Below are 17,689 nucleotides of genomic sequence, written 5' to 3'. Positions count from 1 at the left end.
ACAAAATTCAAGTAGTGAGTTTCTTTTATATTGTTTTCGGGGCTCTCTCTGCCTTAGATATGCAGACAGCCTCTCACACACACAAATCTGGGTAAATATTAAAGAAACACCATAAACAAAGTGGGCTATGTAGTTCAACAGAATATTCTGTTTCTCTATGAATGCCACCCACAGACTAAGTTAATATTATCAAATATTTTTCTCGTTGATTTACTCATTCATAAATATTTACTGAGTACCTACTATGTGCCTAAAAACAGGTGAGTTTGTTTTCTTTTATTTTGGTGTCCGAGTTTCTTCCCACCCCCACATATACTACTGGATAGCTTTTCCTTGAACAATTGTCATTTAAGAATCTTTGAAAGTGTACCATGCAAGAATTGACATTCTTTTCTCAGTCCTTTTTATGCTGAATATGATATTTATCTCTCTCTGTACTCTCACATATAGATGGCATCCAACGGACATTATTTTCCTCTAAGTCAGTCTAGCCTGAAGCATAAAAAACTTCGTAAGGGAACAGTAGCCTCTGTGGGGCATGCCAACAGGCTGGAGATGGTGACATTTCTTGTTTGGACCATAGGTGATATAGCAGACTGACAAATGGTTTGCAGATTTTCTTGATATTCTTTATAGAACTTTGAGTAGTAGCTTGGTAATTAAATAATCTTTGCAAGATCGAATTAAAAGAAAATAATTTTTCTTAGTGCCACCTCAGTTTATCTTCAAATCAGGGCACGAGACCAAAGGTCTGCTTTTTTCTCCACTTGTAATTTTTATTCATTTGCAGGCTGCTGGTTTACATTCAGATTAATATTTTTTTTTCATTCAGATTAATATTTTAAGGTTCTTTTTCAAAATACTTTAAGGTTCTTGAAATCATTTTGACATAAGATATGTACACATATAAGCATATACACGTAGATATTAGGAGTATTGACAGCTACAGATTTTGAGGCAACTGTTGTATCTTTGTGGGACGGGGAGGGTTACAAATAGGCATAGTCACCCACTTCCTCTTCTTCTTCTAGGGCGATGGCTAAGCCTTACTTCCTTCAAGTTCCTTGGGCCTCTAGCCCCCAGTGGGTTAAGATCTCTGCGCCCCAGAGATCCCAAACATGTCTAGAGTGATATAAAACTTTACCAGTAGAGCTGGCACTCTCCTTGCGTGTTACTGGTTTCTGGACCCATCTCTGCCAGGGCACAGAGGTTCCCTTGAGGGTGGAGTCTGCCCCCCCAGAGCCCATCAGAGTGCCTAGCATGTCCAGGGCTCAAAGGAAAGGTGGGCCCACCTTGGGATTTGAGTAAAAATAGCCTGCCCTACTTCTGGAAAATTTACATGATAAAGGGGAAAATTTTGCTCTTTTGTTCTTCCTTGTCATTATAGTAAAGAAAAGAGAAATGTGTGAAAATGTGTATATGTTCTTTTTTTAAAGACTGAGGAGTGCATGGGGGGCTGTCATCTAAATGAGGGTGAAAATTAGCATGAGTGAGGGAAGGTAAAGATGAAGAAGCACATCGAAAAATATGTGAATATATATATATACATATATATATATGTATATATATATATATATTTGTTGTTTTGTTTGAACAAAAGCTCTTTAACTGACTGACTGACATTAGTCTTTCTCCCAGTCAGGAGAGAGAAGTGTGTGGGGTTATGAGGGTCTGACCCTGGGTGGATGGGAAATGAATGGTGTGGAGAGGAGAAAACAGGCAGTGTGAAGAGGCACGAGTGGGGAAAGGGTCTGTAAAAGTATAATCTTTTCTCTATCCCATGTTTCACACCTGTGTTTTAAGAACAGAATGTATGGTGATCATGCTGCATAACATGTGGTAAAAAGGATGGAGGCAAGCAGCCACTGACGTGTGAACTTCAGTCAGCCCACAGGACCCATGCCAAGGGGTGCTGTGCCGCAGTGCAGTCCAGGGAGAGCCAGAAGTGGGAGAATTACCCCAACACGTCAGCCTCAAGGGCATTCATACTTGCCTGGGGTCGGCTCATGGTGGCATAGAATGAGGCGGACAATGCCAACCGCACAGGCACTGGAAGAAGTTGGGACCAGCCAGAAAGGTATACTGGCCTGGGAGTGAGGCTGACACAGAGAGTTCTTGGTGCACAGAGTGGTGAATATATATGTGTGCAATGCAGGTCAAGTTATGTGAGTATCGATAAATTCTAAAGCAAGCAAACAAATAAAATACTAGTCCTGTAAAATCAAAACCAAACCCAAGTCTCTAGTTCTTTGTCCAAGGCCCTGCATGAGGCATCATGGGGGGAAATACTTCCAAGACACATCTCCTTGAGGACAGAACCTGGTCATCGGGGAGCTGACAGACCAGCGGGGGAGATGTCATCAACACACATGTACAGTCTCTGTCATATAAGCTCTCTCTACCAAGGCTGTGAAAACCCAGAGTGGAAGTGATGGGCAAGTTGCATTGAGTGGCAAGTACTTGTTTCACCCTCCAAGGCGGTGAAACAAGGAAAGTTAGAGAGTGGATGGAAGCATGCTAGAATTGCCTTAAATGTCCTAGACTAAAAACAGGATTTTGGAACAGTAAGATATAATGCTGAGGGGGTGAAAGATTAAGGGGTCAACTGAATGTAGGAGGCAGAAAATGCCTTAGGGGGGGTTGTTCCCTTGGAAGTTGAGCGTGTGGGTATGTCACTGACCTCTTCCATTTCAAAGGAGTCTGGTGCTTCACTTGAGAGACAAGACAAGCTTTTGTGCTTGTTAGTTTGAGTAGCGTTCACCTTTTGAGTTCTATCCTTGACTGACCTCTCAGATATACAGGAAAGAGGAGCCCCCTTGGCCAGTGTGGATGAGCAAGACCATTGCTTGCTCAGAAGACCTCGGGGAGAATGACAAGGTACCAAATCATCGCAGGCTTGGAGAGATGAGTGCTCTGCTGAAGGAGACAAATGACTTTGGTCATGGTTGTTTGTCACAACTGGTAACTCTGCTCCACACTCTCCTGATTTTGCAGAGGTGATGAAAAACTTGCCCCTCATCTTCAATGACTCTGATGCTTCTGGGCTGCAGTCTCTCCTAATGCTCTGCTTTGAAGCTCTCTTGAAAAGTTCACCCATTCTTCTTCGATGTTCTTTGGCTTCATTCACTGAGGTTCTTTGCATATTTTCCCCTCCATCTTTGTTCGGCAGGATGTTAACATTATTCAGCAAAGATGAGAAGGCATTGGCTTTGTGGTCCAGGATCTCCAGCTGTCTGAAACGACCTGAACAATTCAAGGAGCACAGAATTTTTAGACTGGGTCTTTTCCACGACACTGCATGAATGTGGTCAAAATTGAAAAGGTTGGTGACACATGTGATTTTCAAGATGGGAAAGACTACAAGCTTTTGAAACTCGTTTTTCTCAGTACATGCCACTGGTTATTATGAAGGTGATTCCCCAACAGAAGGAGATGCCATTGTGTCATGGGGAAAGCGAACACCTTTTATACTTGGTTAAATATGCATGACTATATACATTCGTATATGCCTGTAGTGTTTATGTGTGAATCCATAAAAACTATAGGTGAGCATGAATCTTAATCTTGTGTATTAAACTAAATGGTAAAGAGTGAACCTAGCTCTTTCATATGAGATGAACTTGCATATTCTTCCATGGCTTTAGGTGGCAGATATCTTAATCGTCACCTCCACCATCTCCACCTACACTGTCACCTAATAGTGTGCAAAGATTATGGAATATAGAGTTAGAAGGCCTAGATCCAAATCCCAGGTCAACCAATCCCCAGAAGGGTGATGTCATAGTAAATGAATTAATAGAAATATGGTGCCTAGGGCCTGTGCCAAGCACATAGGAAATGGTCAGTTTCCTTATCTGGAGAATGAGGGTAATAATACCCATCTTATGTATCTCTCACACCTGTTGTGAAAAGCACAATGCTGTACAAATATCAGTAGTTAGAGTTATAAATGTGTAAGACTCAGGACAGAAATATATTGTCCTCAATCATCCAAGAGAAGATAGTCATTAATGTGAAAATCCATTTGCCTTTTCAAATGAACCAGCTCCTCAATTTGTAAGTCTTTCTGGATGGTTCATTTAGGCAATTCACAAGTATTGACTTCATTAACATATGGAAGGGACCTAGTGCATCCACGACAATTTGGGGACACATTGCCACTTTGAAAGAAAATGGTGAAAAATTGTTTTGGTATCTCCAGATAATAAAACCAAAATGATGGAAACAGAACACTTTGTTTTTATTACATAGCCTTTTCTTAACCCCGGTGATAGCATGCTGGGTTGCATAGCTCAGCAGTGGTCAAAGGCCACGTTGGTGGGTAAGGACACTGTCCTCTGTTCTGTTATTTGCACCAGCACAGAAATGCTACTGACTTTCCCATGCGCATATCCCTGCACCTACCTGCTCCCATCACCGGAAAAGGGAAGATAGTGACTACCAATCCTCCTACTTTAAAAACCATGATGGACTTTTCACAGAAGATCGTGATATTCTTTTAAGACCAAGAGGAACTTGGGTTCTGAATATTTTCAGAAGCGTTCTGATTACATTTTTCCCCTAAATTCGCTTTAGTTGAAACTAAATCTTTTTTTGTGTGTGTGAGCCCAAGGGTATGACTGAATCATAATTGTACTTTTATGATTTTCTTAACATCCATCCTATAGCAGAATTGTTATACTTAGACAAAGATAAAATCTATCTTTTTAACTGGTTGAGTCAATTCAAAGAACACAATCTTGTGGTATTAGAGGAGTGGGAGTGTTTTCTTATTGTTTTGTTTTTTGTTTGTTTTTGCCTTTGGGGAGATTGAGCAATGAAGTAATTCATTCTCATCCCTTTAAGTTTGAAGCTTTTTTGGGCACCTGGGTGGCTCAACTGGTTCAACGACTGCTTTTGGCTCACATCATGATCCCGGAGTCCTGGGATGGAGTCTGACATCGGGCTCCTGGCTCAGTGGGGAGCCGGCTTCTCCCTCTGACCCTCTCCCCCTCATGCTGTTTCTCTCTCTCTCTCAAATAAATAAATAAATAAAATATTTTTTTTAAAAGTTTGAAGCTTTATTATGGACTTTGAATGAGACATACTTTCCCTTCTGTTTTTAGAACAACCAATTAATTTATTATTGCTTGTTTTACATTTGATCGTCTCAGTTTTTTTGAATCAGAAGTGTCCTGGTAAGTGTTGAGTGAGAACAGTTACTGTGCATTATTAGCACGGTGTTGATGGTGGAAATAAGAGTGAGGCACAATCACAGGACTAGGGGCCCATCTCCCGGGTCTTCTATAATCCCTGTGTCAATTTCAACTGTAAAATGTTTACATCACAGCTCAGGTCAAACACTCCCCAAATAGTGAGAAGTGCTATTATTTTCTCCAAAGAAAGAACTGATCAAAGACCTCACATCTCCCTATGTCAGGAGGAGACAACAAAGAAGGATACAAATTTCCTCTAAAAGGTAAAGAGACATGGCATTGCAATATCTTCAGGGATACATACTCTTTTATAAAAATTGCATTGCTGAGATTTTGAGGCCCATTTCACCCACATGAAAATGGGGGGAAACAGAGGCTAAAATGAAAAACCTAAGATATTTGTTTGAGAAAGACACTTTATCTCACTTGACTTTCATGAATTTATTTAAAGAACGTATTTCAGAAACCGAATTTTGGCATTTTCTCCAGTCCAGAATTTTGCAAACTCTATCCCATGGAGGAGATGTTCTTCAATGTTCCTCCAGAGGGGTTTTGTATTTAAATGATTTTGAAAATGCTGGCCTGCATCCTCTCTAGGAGACCCAGAGTGCACTTCAGCATAGTAAGCAAATTCTGAAGTAAATAAACCTGTTTAACTGCCAGTCATCTTTCCCCCAAATTATTTGAGCATGGTACACATGCTCCAAGAACATCCCAGTGATGTCCTAGAGAAAAGTATTCCATTGAACACCAGTTGGGGCAACATAGCAGCATGAATGATAACTAAGAGGGTTAGGCATAGTTAATCTACAAATCTGGAAATGTGACAGCTTAACACCTATCACTTACAGTTTATGGTGCAATAAGAAGTGTTCTAAGCCTCATACATGAGGAAATTAAGGTTTTACCTTGTGACTGGTGATAAGCTTTGTCAGATCCTGGTTCCTCTGCCTCCTGGGTATGTGGTTATGGTATACATTAGGGCTGTTCACCGGTATTGCATTTTCTTTTTTCTGAACATATGGTAAGATTGCACATTCTCACCCTTTTGGAGTTAAGTATGGCCATGTGACTGATTTTGGCCAATGAAACCTGACAATGAAATCAATGGGTAAATTCTGAGCAGAAAGAGGTAAGAGTCAAGTATGATTCTCCATTTCCACCTTTTCTCTGTCACTGCAACCAGTGACATTCCAGATGATGGGGCCAGGTCCACATAGGAGGACAACATGGAGCAGATTTTTCCCCCAAACGCTCATATGAACCTGCAGCAGACACATGATCTGTTTCCTAGGTTTGCTAGGCAAACCTTGATCACAGAGTGATCAAGACGTACACATTTCTGTTCTAGGCCACCGCAATAGAGAGGTGATTGCTACTGCACACATCTTCCAGAGTGTCCCTCCTGATACTGTGGCTCATCTGGCCACTCACCCCCATTGCTGAGATTTGAAAGCCACGCAGACTTCACTTACTGTGTAAGTCAGGGTTCTCAACGTCCATTCGCTGCTTTTGAGCTTCAAGAAAAACCCGGATGTTGATTCCTCTGGCGGCTGAGCCACAGCTCAGGAATCTGGCTGGGATTTGTGTACAGATGTCTGGCTCATATGTACCAAACCCCAGATCCAAGAGAATCTCCACTGGATCTTTTTCCCAAAATTCCAGCCATTCAGGAATACTGTGGTAAAAATATGAATATCTTTATCCAGTAACAGTTCACTTAACAAAATCTTTTTTTTTTTCCTAGTCACCTTGCCCCCCCATCCCAATCTTCCAGAAACTGAGTGAAAGAAATCTAAATAGACAAATAGATGTTGCATTTACCAGAGCTCATACCTACTTACTTAAAGGATAGTCCATCACTCCCACTCGGGGACTGCTTGTCTGTACTTTCTGTGCAAGACCAATGAGTTTATTTATCTGCATTTCCATTTCATAACAGGCAAATGTTAAGTTAGGTAGGGCAGAGAGATTGTGGGTCAGAAGCCAGAGGAATATACTGATAACCACAAAGAAATGGTAATTCATGACAATGTGAAACAGAAGAAAAAAAGCAAAACCCTGTAAACAGTGGAACTCAAAAAAGAATGTTTTTAAAAAGAATCAGTCTGGGAGCATTGTCAGCTACACAGATCTGTTGATGAAATCACTAAATGCAGACTCCAAGGACTGATACTTACAAGTAATGATTTTCAGTCCCTAAGTAGGATTAAAATATGTTCTGTGTTTTTTTTTTTTTTTTTTTGGACGTGGGTGAGAAATAAGAAGTGGTTTCTTTAAATTGTTTGACTCAGTTTTGGCACTTAAAATAATAAACTTTGGTTATCTGGAAATTATATTTATGTATACCGGCTACTTCCCAATTACTGCCCTTCTCCTTGGTGACTGTGCTATTGACCTTTTAAAACTCATGGATGGTGTGGGAAGCAGAACTTTTGATAAGGGTTTCCTAGGTTTGCTAGGCTCTTTTGTTGCAAGTTCCCAGTTTGCCTCTACTTTCCATGAAACACTAAGGAGTTTATTTGATATAGTTTGGATGATTTATTTTCATGATTTCATCATTTAAATTGGATTAATTACAACTCATTTATTTAGCCATTCACACATTTAACAACAGCCACCTGTAGTCTCCTTGGGCCAGCCCACTTAGCACACATTACCCAACATCACGTTCACACTTTCTTATGTGACATGGAGATCTGGTGCTTTGCCTCCTGATTCGATCAAGGAAGAGAAGATAAGCCAAAAACTCTTAGTGCAGGGCTTAAATGGCTCAGCTTGGATATCCTAATCATTGGAAACAACTGGAGACCAGGGGTACCAATCACTTGATACCTTTAAATAAAAAAGTTTCAAGGGAGAAAAAAATTCTTGCAAGAAATCTAAATTGCGTATGAAAGATTTAATCTGTGGTTGTATTGACCTCACTGTACAAATTTTTATCCTGCCCATTTATACAAATATTTATTGAACATCTGTCACGTTCCAGGCTCTCTGCTAGGCACCCATGGCACAAAAAGGACCAAGGACATAGTTCTGCCTTCCAAAGGTTCACAACTTCATGTCCAAGAATGTATTTATTAATTGATTTGTCACTAAACATATTTTTAATACCATTAACTCTTCTTATTTATATTTAATTATGCAAGAAATACCTAAAATATATTCACCTTCTTAAAAAATTATTATATTATACATAAAGCTCTCTTTCCTCTTAGCCATTACCCCCACCAATCCTGACTCCCTTCCTACTAAATTTATATGTATCCTTCTAGATATTTTTCTGTTACATATATGCTTTCTAGTTGTCACTGGTTTGCTCTATAAATAGTATCATACTCTATGTATCTTTCTGCATCTTGCTTTTTTCCCCTGAAAAATATGACTTGAAGATCGTTCTACGTTCGTGTATATAGTTCTCTCTGCCTATTCCTTTTATCACTGTGTAGAATTCCATAAAATGTGTTGGCCAGTAGTTTGTTTGGCCATCTCCAAATTTAGTTCGACAGATATTTAGTTTGATTTCCCTGACTCTTTTACACTGTTCTTGCAAGTTGGAGTCTTGAAAATCCTTTATTTATTCTCTCATCCATTCATTCAACAAGTTATTTCTCAAGTGCCTATTTATAATTTCATGAAATCCATTGTCACACCGAATGATTTCTCTGGATGACAAGTGCCTGGAAATCACATACCTTTGTGGTATACTTGCAGCAGAATGGCAAGAGTTGAAACTGGTCCCTCTGGAAAGGGTAGGAGTTTCTGAAAACGGTTGCAGAGATCTATAGTCGGGGAAAATACGAACGATGAGTTGTGTTGATTTAGATAGTCCCCTGGGAGATCATTGTGAATCTTTCCCTTCCAGAACAAACATTTGCATTTCCTCCTCATTTCTAATAATCACATAATGGCCACACCTTTGAAAAACAGAGAGCATGCAGTGGAGAAGCTGCTCCTCTTTTCAAGAGCGTTGTGTTACAGAAGGTGTGAGAATTTAAGTGTTAGGTGCCCGCTAGTGCTCATTATAAAGGTGACAGAATGTCTCACTTTTGACAGATGGCAAATCATTGGGGAACCTTTCAGGAACACAGCTCTGTTAGGCACCAACTTTCCAAAGAAGTTAAAATTGTGTGATGAAAGAGGTACGGCGAGCAGTCACTGAAGTGACTCTGTATTAATTCCCATAATGGTGAAGGATTCCATATCACATGGTTAACAATCTCTAAATGCTGTCTCCGGGGCTCCTGTGGCCATCCATATGCAACAAGGAGTAACCGACTCCTCTACTACCACAAAAAAAGAGTGTCACTCTATCCAAATAGGTCTGCATTGCAAGTCATTTGAAAGCACTTCCCAAGAGAATGAACCCCTGTTGTAATGTAGTTCAGCTTTATAGAGCTTGGTTATAGCATCAATACCTCTAGCCTCATCAGTCATAACAACCAGTTGGCCCAAGATTGGAATTAATCAAAGAACATCATGTAGATATCAAGTTTCCCTAGGACACCAAGTTATCTTGAATTCACCTTAGTCCTTGTCCCACATTTAGTCAGAATAGCTGGTCCTTGACTCTTTGTTCAATTGCTTCTCTGAGTTAAGGTGGAGAAAGTGTATGTTTCTGAATAATAAAGACTCTGGTTTTAACAGATGGTTGAGTTTGCTGGGAGCCCCGGAGAGAGGCAGAAGATATCCTTTTATTTATTGCCTCCCCTCAGTTTGTTTTAAGCCTGCCATATTTCTGTTTCATTCTGGGTTTGAGGATCACACCTTACTTTGTAATGTTTGGCAGAGCCACCCAGAAACTGCCCTGGCCTTGGATCCAGGAGAATCCCTGCATGTATAGTCATGGTTCTAATCAAGCCATGAGAGCAGGGGTGAGTCACTAACCTTGGCTTTCATTTTCCTCTTCAACAAAATGAGAAAGTTGCCTAAGACAATTCTGGGGTCCTTTAGGGCTCTCTGATTCTGTGAGCAGCAAAAAGAGCTAATCTGCTAAGAGGGGAAAACTATAACAAAGTAGTGTTTTACTTGTGACTTGGTGGGAGTCAGAGGGAGACAGTATTGAATACTTGGTTTTCAATGAATTGAGATTATCTTGAAAATGCAAGGGTGGCTGAGGCATGGGAGCAGAGTACCCTACCTCAAAAAGCTCACAGTCTATGCCAGTGGTTCTTAAACCAGAGCATTTCTCAGAATCATCTGAGGGGCTTGTAAAAACACAGATTTCTGAACCCTACCTCCAGATTTCCTGACTCCAAATGTCTGGGATGGGCCTCAAAAATTGGCAATGCTATTAAGTTCTGAGGTGATGCTGCTGCCACTGTTGGGCACTACCTTGAGACCTAGTCTATCCTTGTATTAAGAGACTCTCGCTGCTTTCTACCTGTAACATTGGAAATCTTATGCATAGTTGACCCTTGAACAACATGGGGGCTAGGGGCACTGACCCCCAACACAGTCAAAAATCTATGTATAACTTTGGACTCCCCTAATACTTAACTACTAATAACCTACTGTTGACTGAAAACCTTACTGTAAGAGGTCAATTAGCACATATTTGGTATGTCATATATAATATATTGTGTTATTACAATAAAGTAAGCTACAGAAAAGAAGATGATATTAAGAAAATCAAAAGGAAAACACATTTACCGTACTGTATTGTACTTATAAAAAATCTGCATAGTGAAATAAGTCAGTCAGAGAAAGACAAATACCATGTGATTTCACTCAGTTGTGGATTGAAGACACAAAACAAATGAACAAAGAAAAAAGAGATAAACATAAAGCCCCAGACTCTTAAATACAGAGAACAAAGTGGTGGTTGCCGGAGGGGAGTTGGGTGCTGGGATGGGTGAAATAGAATTGCGGGTACACTTATCCTGATGAGCACTGAGAAATGTATAGAATGGTTACATTGTTACATTGTACACCTGAAACCAGCACTGTATGGTAATTATACTTGAATTTTTAAAAAGTCTGCACATAGGTGGACCCACACAGTTCAAAACCATGTTGTTTAAAGGTCAACTGTATTATTGCCCAGTGAACAGCATCGTGATGGATCATATTGACAAGGTGAGAATAAGAACGCAACTATTTTATGAACAGGTCCTTCTGAACTGTTGTGTTATAGAAAAATGCCTTTTATGCATATGTTTTAATTAAATTCTTTGCCCACATGCCACACCAGCATTTGTTGATTGAATTTGTTCACTCCTTTATGACGCTGAAAGAACCTCTATTTCTCCCAAGGCTTGTGAAAGCATTCTAGGTGCTGTGGCTAAACCAGTGACAAGATCCCAAGCTCCCTGGCAGCATTAAGGAGTCTCCTCACTTCCATTTCATTTATGAAAGATGTGGTTGTAAAATACTGGAGTGGAGCCACATGGGTCCTGCCACCTACCTCATGTAGTCTTTCACTGTCATGTGCACCATTCCTTGTTCATGCAAAGAAACTGCAACAAAGAAAAGAGGAGATGAGCTTAATTTCCTCTAAGCACATAGAAAATTTTCTGGTCCTCAAATGAATGAAGATGGGATCGATTTCCATATCTGAGACGGTATCAACATGAGGTACAAGGCATCTCTGTAGTGAACAAGACAGAATGTAATTAATGGCTAAATTGTGTGACAACCACTTGAAGAAAGGTACTTGTTCAGTCAAGAGGGAAGTCGGTGGCAAAGGATGTAGTCAGCAAAGGTTTCAAGGAGAAACCGGTACTTGTCTTGGATTTTTAAGAACTGGTAGAATTCGATGGATGGAATAGAGGTGTGGCCAAGCGCAAAGAGTGTCTGTAGCAAGTCTGATGAGATCGCAGGGCATTTTGGAATACTCACTCATGGTCCACCAGGTGGAGGAGCAAGGGTGGGGACAGACAAAAGAATACACGAAGGACCCCGCATTTGTGGAGCGTCTGCCATGCATTTGTATCTGCTAATCCTTATGACAGTCTTAAATTTAGGACCTATCCTGATTTTTCAGATGAGGAAACAGACTCACAGGAGTCGAGTAATGAGCCCGTGATCACACAGTCAAAAATAGCAGATCTAGGAATGTATCATTACTTCAATGATTGATTATAACAATTACAGTTATGATTTATTTAGCATTAAGCTTATAGGAGGCAATGTGCTAAGCACGTTGCATGCACCATCCGTTTTAATTTGTACAACAAATCTATGAAATAGGTATTATGAATCCCCCTTAACAGAGAGGCAAACTGAGGCCAGCAGGAGGCCACAGCTTATTTTTATTTGTTGCTGTTGTTTCTTTTCAAAACACCACACTGCCAACACAATGTCCTGTAGCTTATTTGAAAAATCAGAAAGAGTAGTTTATATGTATGTGTTGGGCCATGGATTTTGAGCAAACATATCAATGTGAGAGAGATGATGCTGAAGGTCCATTTGCCTGGTTAGTGGTGCTAAGGACAGATGAGAAGAGCTAAATGTTGGGAGGCTCCTGAACGAGCTGTGGCCACCTGAAGATCTGTGTGTTATGATGTAACTCTGCAGCAGCCATCTGCAGAGGGAAATGTTCAGAACAGGGGCCAATTCCTCTGGAAGTTCACCAGCCTTCTCATTTCCTCTCACAGTGGTTTTCCTGGGGGCGAATGTGTGACTTGTATAAAACTGGAAGAGTCACCACCCAGCACTTCCGTGAGAAAGTCAAGTTTCTCATCACAAGAAATATATGCAGGTGGGGAGAAATTTTGGAAAAACAAACCTAAATGATTGAAACATATTTAAAAAAAAAAAGTTGAAAATAATAAAGGGCTCTTCAGCCTGGAGCCAGAGTTCTTGTCTGGGTACGAGACTACGGATAGATCTCTAGGTATCTGTGAACTTGCCTCCGAGTGCCAAATTTTGGGGTGGATATTAGAATACATATAGTTTCCAGCTGTTTTTTCTTTCTTTTTTTTTTTTAAGATTTTATTTATTTATTTGACAGAGAGAGCGAGAGAGCACAAGCAGGGGGAAAAGCAGAGGGAGAGCGAGAAGCAGGTTCCCTGCCGAGCAAGGAACCCGATGCGGGGCTCGATCCCAGGACTCTGGAATCATGGCCTGAGCCAAAGGCAGATGCTCAACCATCTGAGCCACCCAGGCGCCTGACCAGCTGTTTTTTCAAAGACTCAGTGACCCTGCTGAATGGGGCAGAACACTGGTCTAGAAAGATGAAGCCTCGAAGCCTATCATTGAGATGTGAGCAGACGGTGAGTACTTAACTAAGCGCAGAATTACACAACTACAATTTTAAAAGGTAGCAAGAGTGTGGTGGCAATAAATATCTGCCCTACAAAAACAAATGGAACTCTGTCACACAAGAGTCACAGGGAGTGAAAAATATAAATCCACGATGTGCCTTTCCAGCACTGAGACCAAGCCATTGAGAGTCTCACAGGACAGTATGAAATTATTATTCCTTGCCTGTTGGAGGGTTTTTTGGGTTTTAGTTTAGTTCAGTTGTTGCTTTTTTCCACTTTGCTAATTTGTAAGATAAACTTCCTGCGCTTGTCAGGGTTAGGTCCTTGTTCTCTTTGCCTGTTTTCAATAATGAACCTGAACCCAGAGGCACCAGCAGGTGGCCCAGTTCTTGCCAGCCCTGGGGTTCCTAGAATTTCCTTAAAATTCAGAAGATACAGCAGCATTGGCCCAGATCTCTTCAGGGAGCAATGTGTCGGAGCCCACTTGTGCTGCAAACCTCTGCAGTCTCCACCCTTCTCCCTTGGCTCCTTAGCGGTTACCTGCCTGGCTCCCGGGAGCATTTGAGTCTGCTACCTCTGACCACAAGGATTTGACACCTAGGGAATGCCATCGGGGGACAGACAAACTGCTCCTGTTACCCTGCATTTACTCAAGCTTCGGGAGGCATCATGCTCCAGGCTGCCCCAGGCAGAAAGTGGTTCACCAATGGGTGCGCCTGTATCCATCCCATAAAGCCCTGCCTGCTAGGGTCTCCTTACATCCTTCTCGCTTCTCTAATGGCTTCGTCTTGCTATTTTCCCCAATTTATTTTTTCCTTCTGAGATACCCGTATTAGGCTTTCAAAACCAGATTTTACGCTTTAAAAGCAATGGTGGATCGAGGAAGAAAAAAAAAAAAATAATAAGGTCCTCCTATCCCTAAGGCTCATAAGGGGTGATTTGGAAGAGAATTAAGGCAAGAAAAAAGTTCTCTGCTGTACTCAATACATCCCATTGCATGGGTTAAAATGCCAGTTCTGATTCCCTTTTAGATACTTGAGTCTCCAACCGCCCTCCCTACTGTTAGGTGGACTTCTGCCATCTGAAGCAGCACACACCGCACTTAACCCTGCAAAATGTATTACTGGAGAAGATGTAGTGAGATATGCAGAAGGCACTAATTAGCACCTTTATTGGCTTAGAAAGCATTTTTTATTTTGGTTTTCCTAAGCATTTCTGACTGATTCATGGAAGACATTTGGTTCTTTGGAATATCGTCCAATAGACTAATCAAATTACATTTTCACAGGGCTCTAAAATAATAGCATTCTGCAGCTTTCTGTATATTTAACTCCTGCATGACCAAGACTCAGAGTAGAAGCCATGGGCAGGGCTTATTTGTCTCAGTTTGCACATGATAACAATCTATATTCTTACAAAATAAAAGATTTCTTCATTCTCCCTGACACTCATGCTCAGAATCTTAAAGCCAATTGTAATGCTCTGCTCTTCTCCACTCGCCTATCTGCTTATTTTCCAGATGCAACTGACTCCTCCTCTCTCTTCCAGTGCTGAGCCCAAGCCCTCGTGACCTCAAGCCTGAGTTCACAACTTGTGCAAGGTGTGCACCATCTTCCTCTCGCCAGGAGAAATATTGGAATCCGTCATTTCTCTTCTCAGAAACCATTCATAACTCACTCTAATAGAGACAGCAAGTGTGTAACATGCCTGGTTCCATTCCCCAGCAATGCACCAATGGCAGCTATCACTAATTATTCATGACCTTCTGTTCAGGTGAACAAAGATACAGTCTCGCAATTCTCAACACCAACCCCAGTTACAACTACCTCTCCTTTGACTGGAACCTGAGATGATCTTCATACATCAAGTGCGATTCCCTCTTTCTGGGTTTTAAGGCATTTATAACCAGACAACACCCTATTTATGAGAAAAATTTCCACCTTTGTTCCCCAGCCTGAAACCATTTCTCTAGTCCGACCGCCTTCTATATGCTTTCTTGCACACATTTGGTTTTCTTTTCATTCTGTGCCTTTGTTCAAGCTCCTTGAACCAAGTGACATTGTCTTCCTTTGCCTCTTTGTTTTTTTTCAAACCCGTATCACTCTTTGACTAGCTCAAGTCACTCTTCTTTGAAGATTTCCCAATCTGACTTACATCAGCTTCCTTATGGACCAGTTTTACTGACATCTTTTGTTGACTAACTTTGGGGAAATCATTATGTGTTAGAAATCATTCCTACCTCAGTGGGACTTACAATTTTGTTAGTGAGGCCGCTCATATCCCTAATAATTTGAGGCAGCATGGACCAAGTGCCATATGGGTAGAACCTGTCATGGATGTGACTGGTGTGCAGAAGAAAACTTGAGGCTCTTAGTGCAGGTGTCAGGAAGGGCCTTATAGAGAATACGAGACCCAAGGCACAACTCAAAAGAAGGCAAGAGGAGAACAGAACAGGAAAGACTTTAATACAGGAGACATTAGATGAAGAAAGGTGAAGCGTCAGGATGGCAATGAAAGGGTATAAGACAAGAGGGTCTTGTGGAACATTGGCACAGATTGTATTCAGATTGCAACAGTCCTGGGAAGTCAGAATGATATAGGTAAGGGCAGGAGCCATGCACTCTACGTCTTTGTATTCTCCACTAGCACAGTGCTTTCTTTTCTTTCTTTCTTTTTCTTCTTCTTCTTCTTCTTCTTCTTTTTTTTTTTTTTTTAGAGAGAGAGAGAGAGAGTGCAAAGGGAGAAATAATCCCAAGCAGGCTGCATGCCCAGTGGGGAGCCCAACATGGGGCTCGATCTCACGACCCTGAGATCATGACCTGGGCTGAAATCAAGGTCAGACGCCCAACCGACTGAGCCACCCAGGCACCCCTCTACTAGCACAGTTCTTTGCTCTGAGTGCTTTTGTTTGATAAGCTTTAAGGGAGCATCTATTATGTTTAACTGGATTTACATCGACCTCATCTTTAGGCCACAGATTTTAGAATCTGATCTTGTAAGTTCTTATTTAATAAATTCCTCTGGAAAGATGTAACTTTATTCTTCAAGGACCTCTCTGGGGATTGGGGAAGAAATATCTAAATATTAAAAGGACAAATGAATTAACCACCCCTCAAGTAATCAATGGCTCCAAGCCGATCTTTGACAAAAACTTTTTTTTTTTTTGCTGTAGACGTTGGATCTGGTTTTTTCCCTCACAGTTATGCTTGGCTGTGTTATAAACAAGTGCACATTATATAAAGCTTCCCAGTGACACATGCATTCGTGTAGCTGTCTGTCCCAGCAGGGTAACTCCAATGCATTCTCACAGGGCAATGGTGCGAAGTCTAACTTGTTCTTCAGTGGTGGGAATGGGCTTGTCGAGAACCAGCTCCTCTCCCCAGGCTTTCTTAGTATGGAATCTGGGATTAAGAAGAATCAGCAGCCTGAGAAGACAGACCTTCACATCCATGACCACATACCATTTAGCACCCCAGTTGAGCCCAAAGAGGTTCTGACTGCCCTATTGTGTTTGTGGTTATAGGAAGGTCCACGGATCCTCAGTGAGCACAAACGGAGAATCAAACTTATGTTTGCTTATGTTGTTGGTGACCACTATGAGGAGCTGATCAGCACCAGTGGTGGTGGTTCTCAGAAAGGGAAAAGCTAAAGAAATTGAAGGATGCCCATAAGGGTCTTCCCTGTAAGTCACCCATGTGCCCTGAACAGACAATGCTCTGGAGATATTTAAGATGACTGCCAGACCACTCAGCTAAGATGGCCAAATATTTGTCAGAAGGCAGGGCAGACAGCGAGAGAGCATCCTTTTTGAAAGTCAACCTTCATGTGGCTTTCCAGAGGAATTATTTGATGCATCTTTTTTTATTTTAATATCCAGATATGGTCATTTTACATTTCCATAGACACTACTCAATTGACATAAAAATTAGTTCTACTCTAAAAATTTTCAATTCTGGAGGACTGTGTTGTGGCTCCGAAGGCGGGTACACCAGAACCAGATGACCTGGAGAGAGAAGCAAACGCCAGTGAACTCAGCCACAATGCTCACACTTTGACTTTTCTCGCAGGGGGATTGGTGCAGGGCTTGCTTTCCTCCTGGGGGGTCCCATGCATAGCACATAGAGTAAATGATCCTGGGCCTTTGGAGAGGCAATGTGGCTCTAGAGTCAGACAGATCTGAATTCAAATCTTGACCCCTTTACCTACTAAATGGGCTACTTTCGGCAAGTTACTTAACCTTTCTGAGTCTCATTTTCCTCCTTGCAAAAGTTAGTAACAGTAATATAT

At 41.3% G+C, this 17,689-nt stretch overlaps 1 protein-coding gene across 1 annotated transcript in view; it reads right to left on the bottom strand.

Moving 5' to 3' along the window:
- Window positions 1–17,689, bottom strand: part of ITPRID1 (ITPR interacting domain containing 1) — an 85,406-nt gene that overhangs the window by 50,330 nt on the left and 17,387 nt on the right. The window contains 4 exon segments of the mRNA XM_035723179.1: window positions 2,681–3,243; window positions 6,671–6,873; window positions 8,891–8,977; window positions 11,602–11,653. Coding sequence (XP_035579072.1) covers window positions 2,681–3,243; window positions 6,671–6,873; window positions 8,891–8,977; window positions 11,602–11,653 — 905 coding nt within the window.

Source organism: Zalophus californianus, chromosome 12 (genome assembly GCF_009762305.2).
Source record: "Zalophus californianus isolate mZalCal1 chromosome 12, mZalCal1.pri.v2, whole genome shotgun sequence".
In the NCBI taxonomy this organism is placed as follows: Eukaryota; Metazoa; Chordata; class Mammalia; order Carnivora; family Otariidae; genus Zalophus; species Zalophus californianus.
Note: the sequence above shows the minus strand (reverse complement) of the source record. Positions and strands in the feature narration are given on the sequence as shown.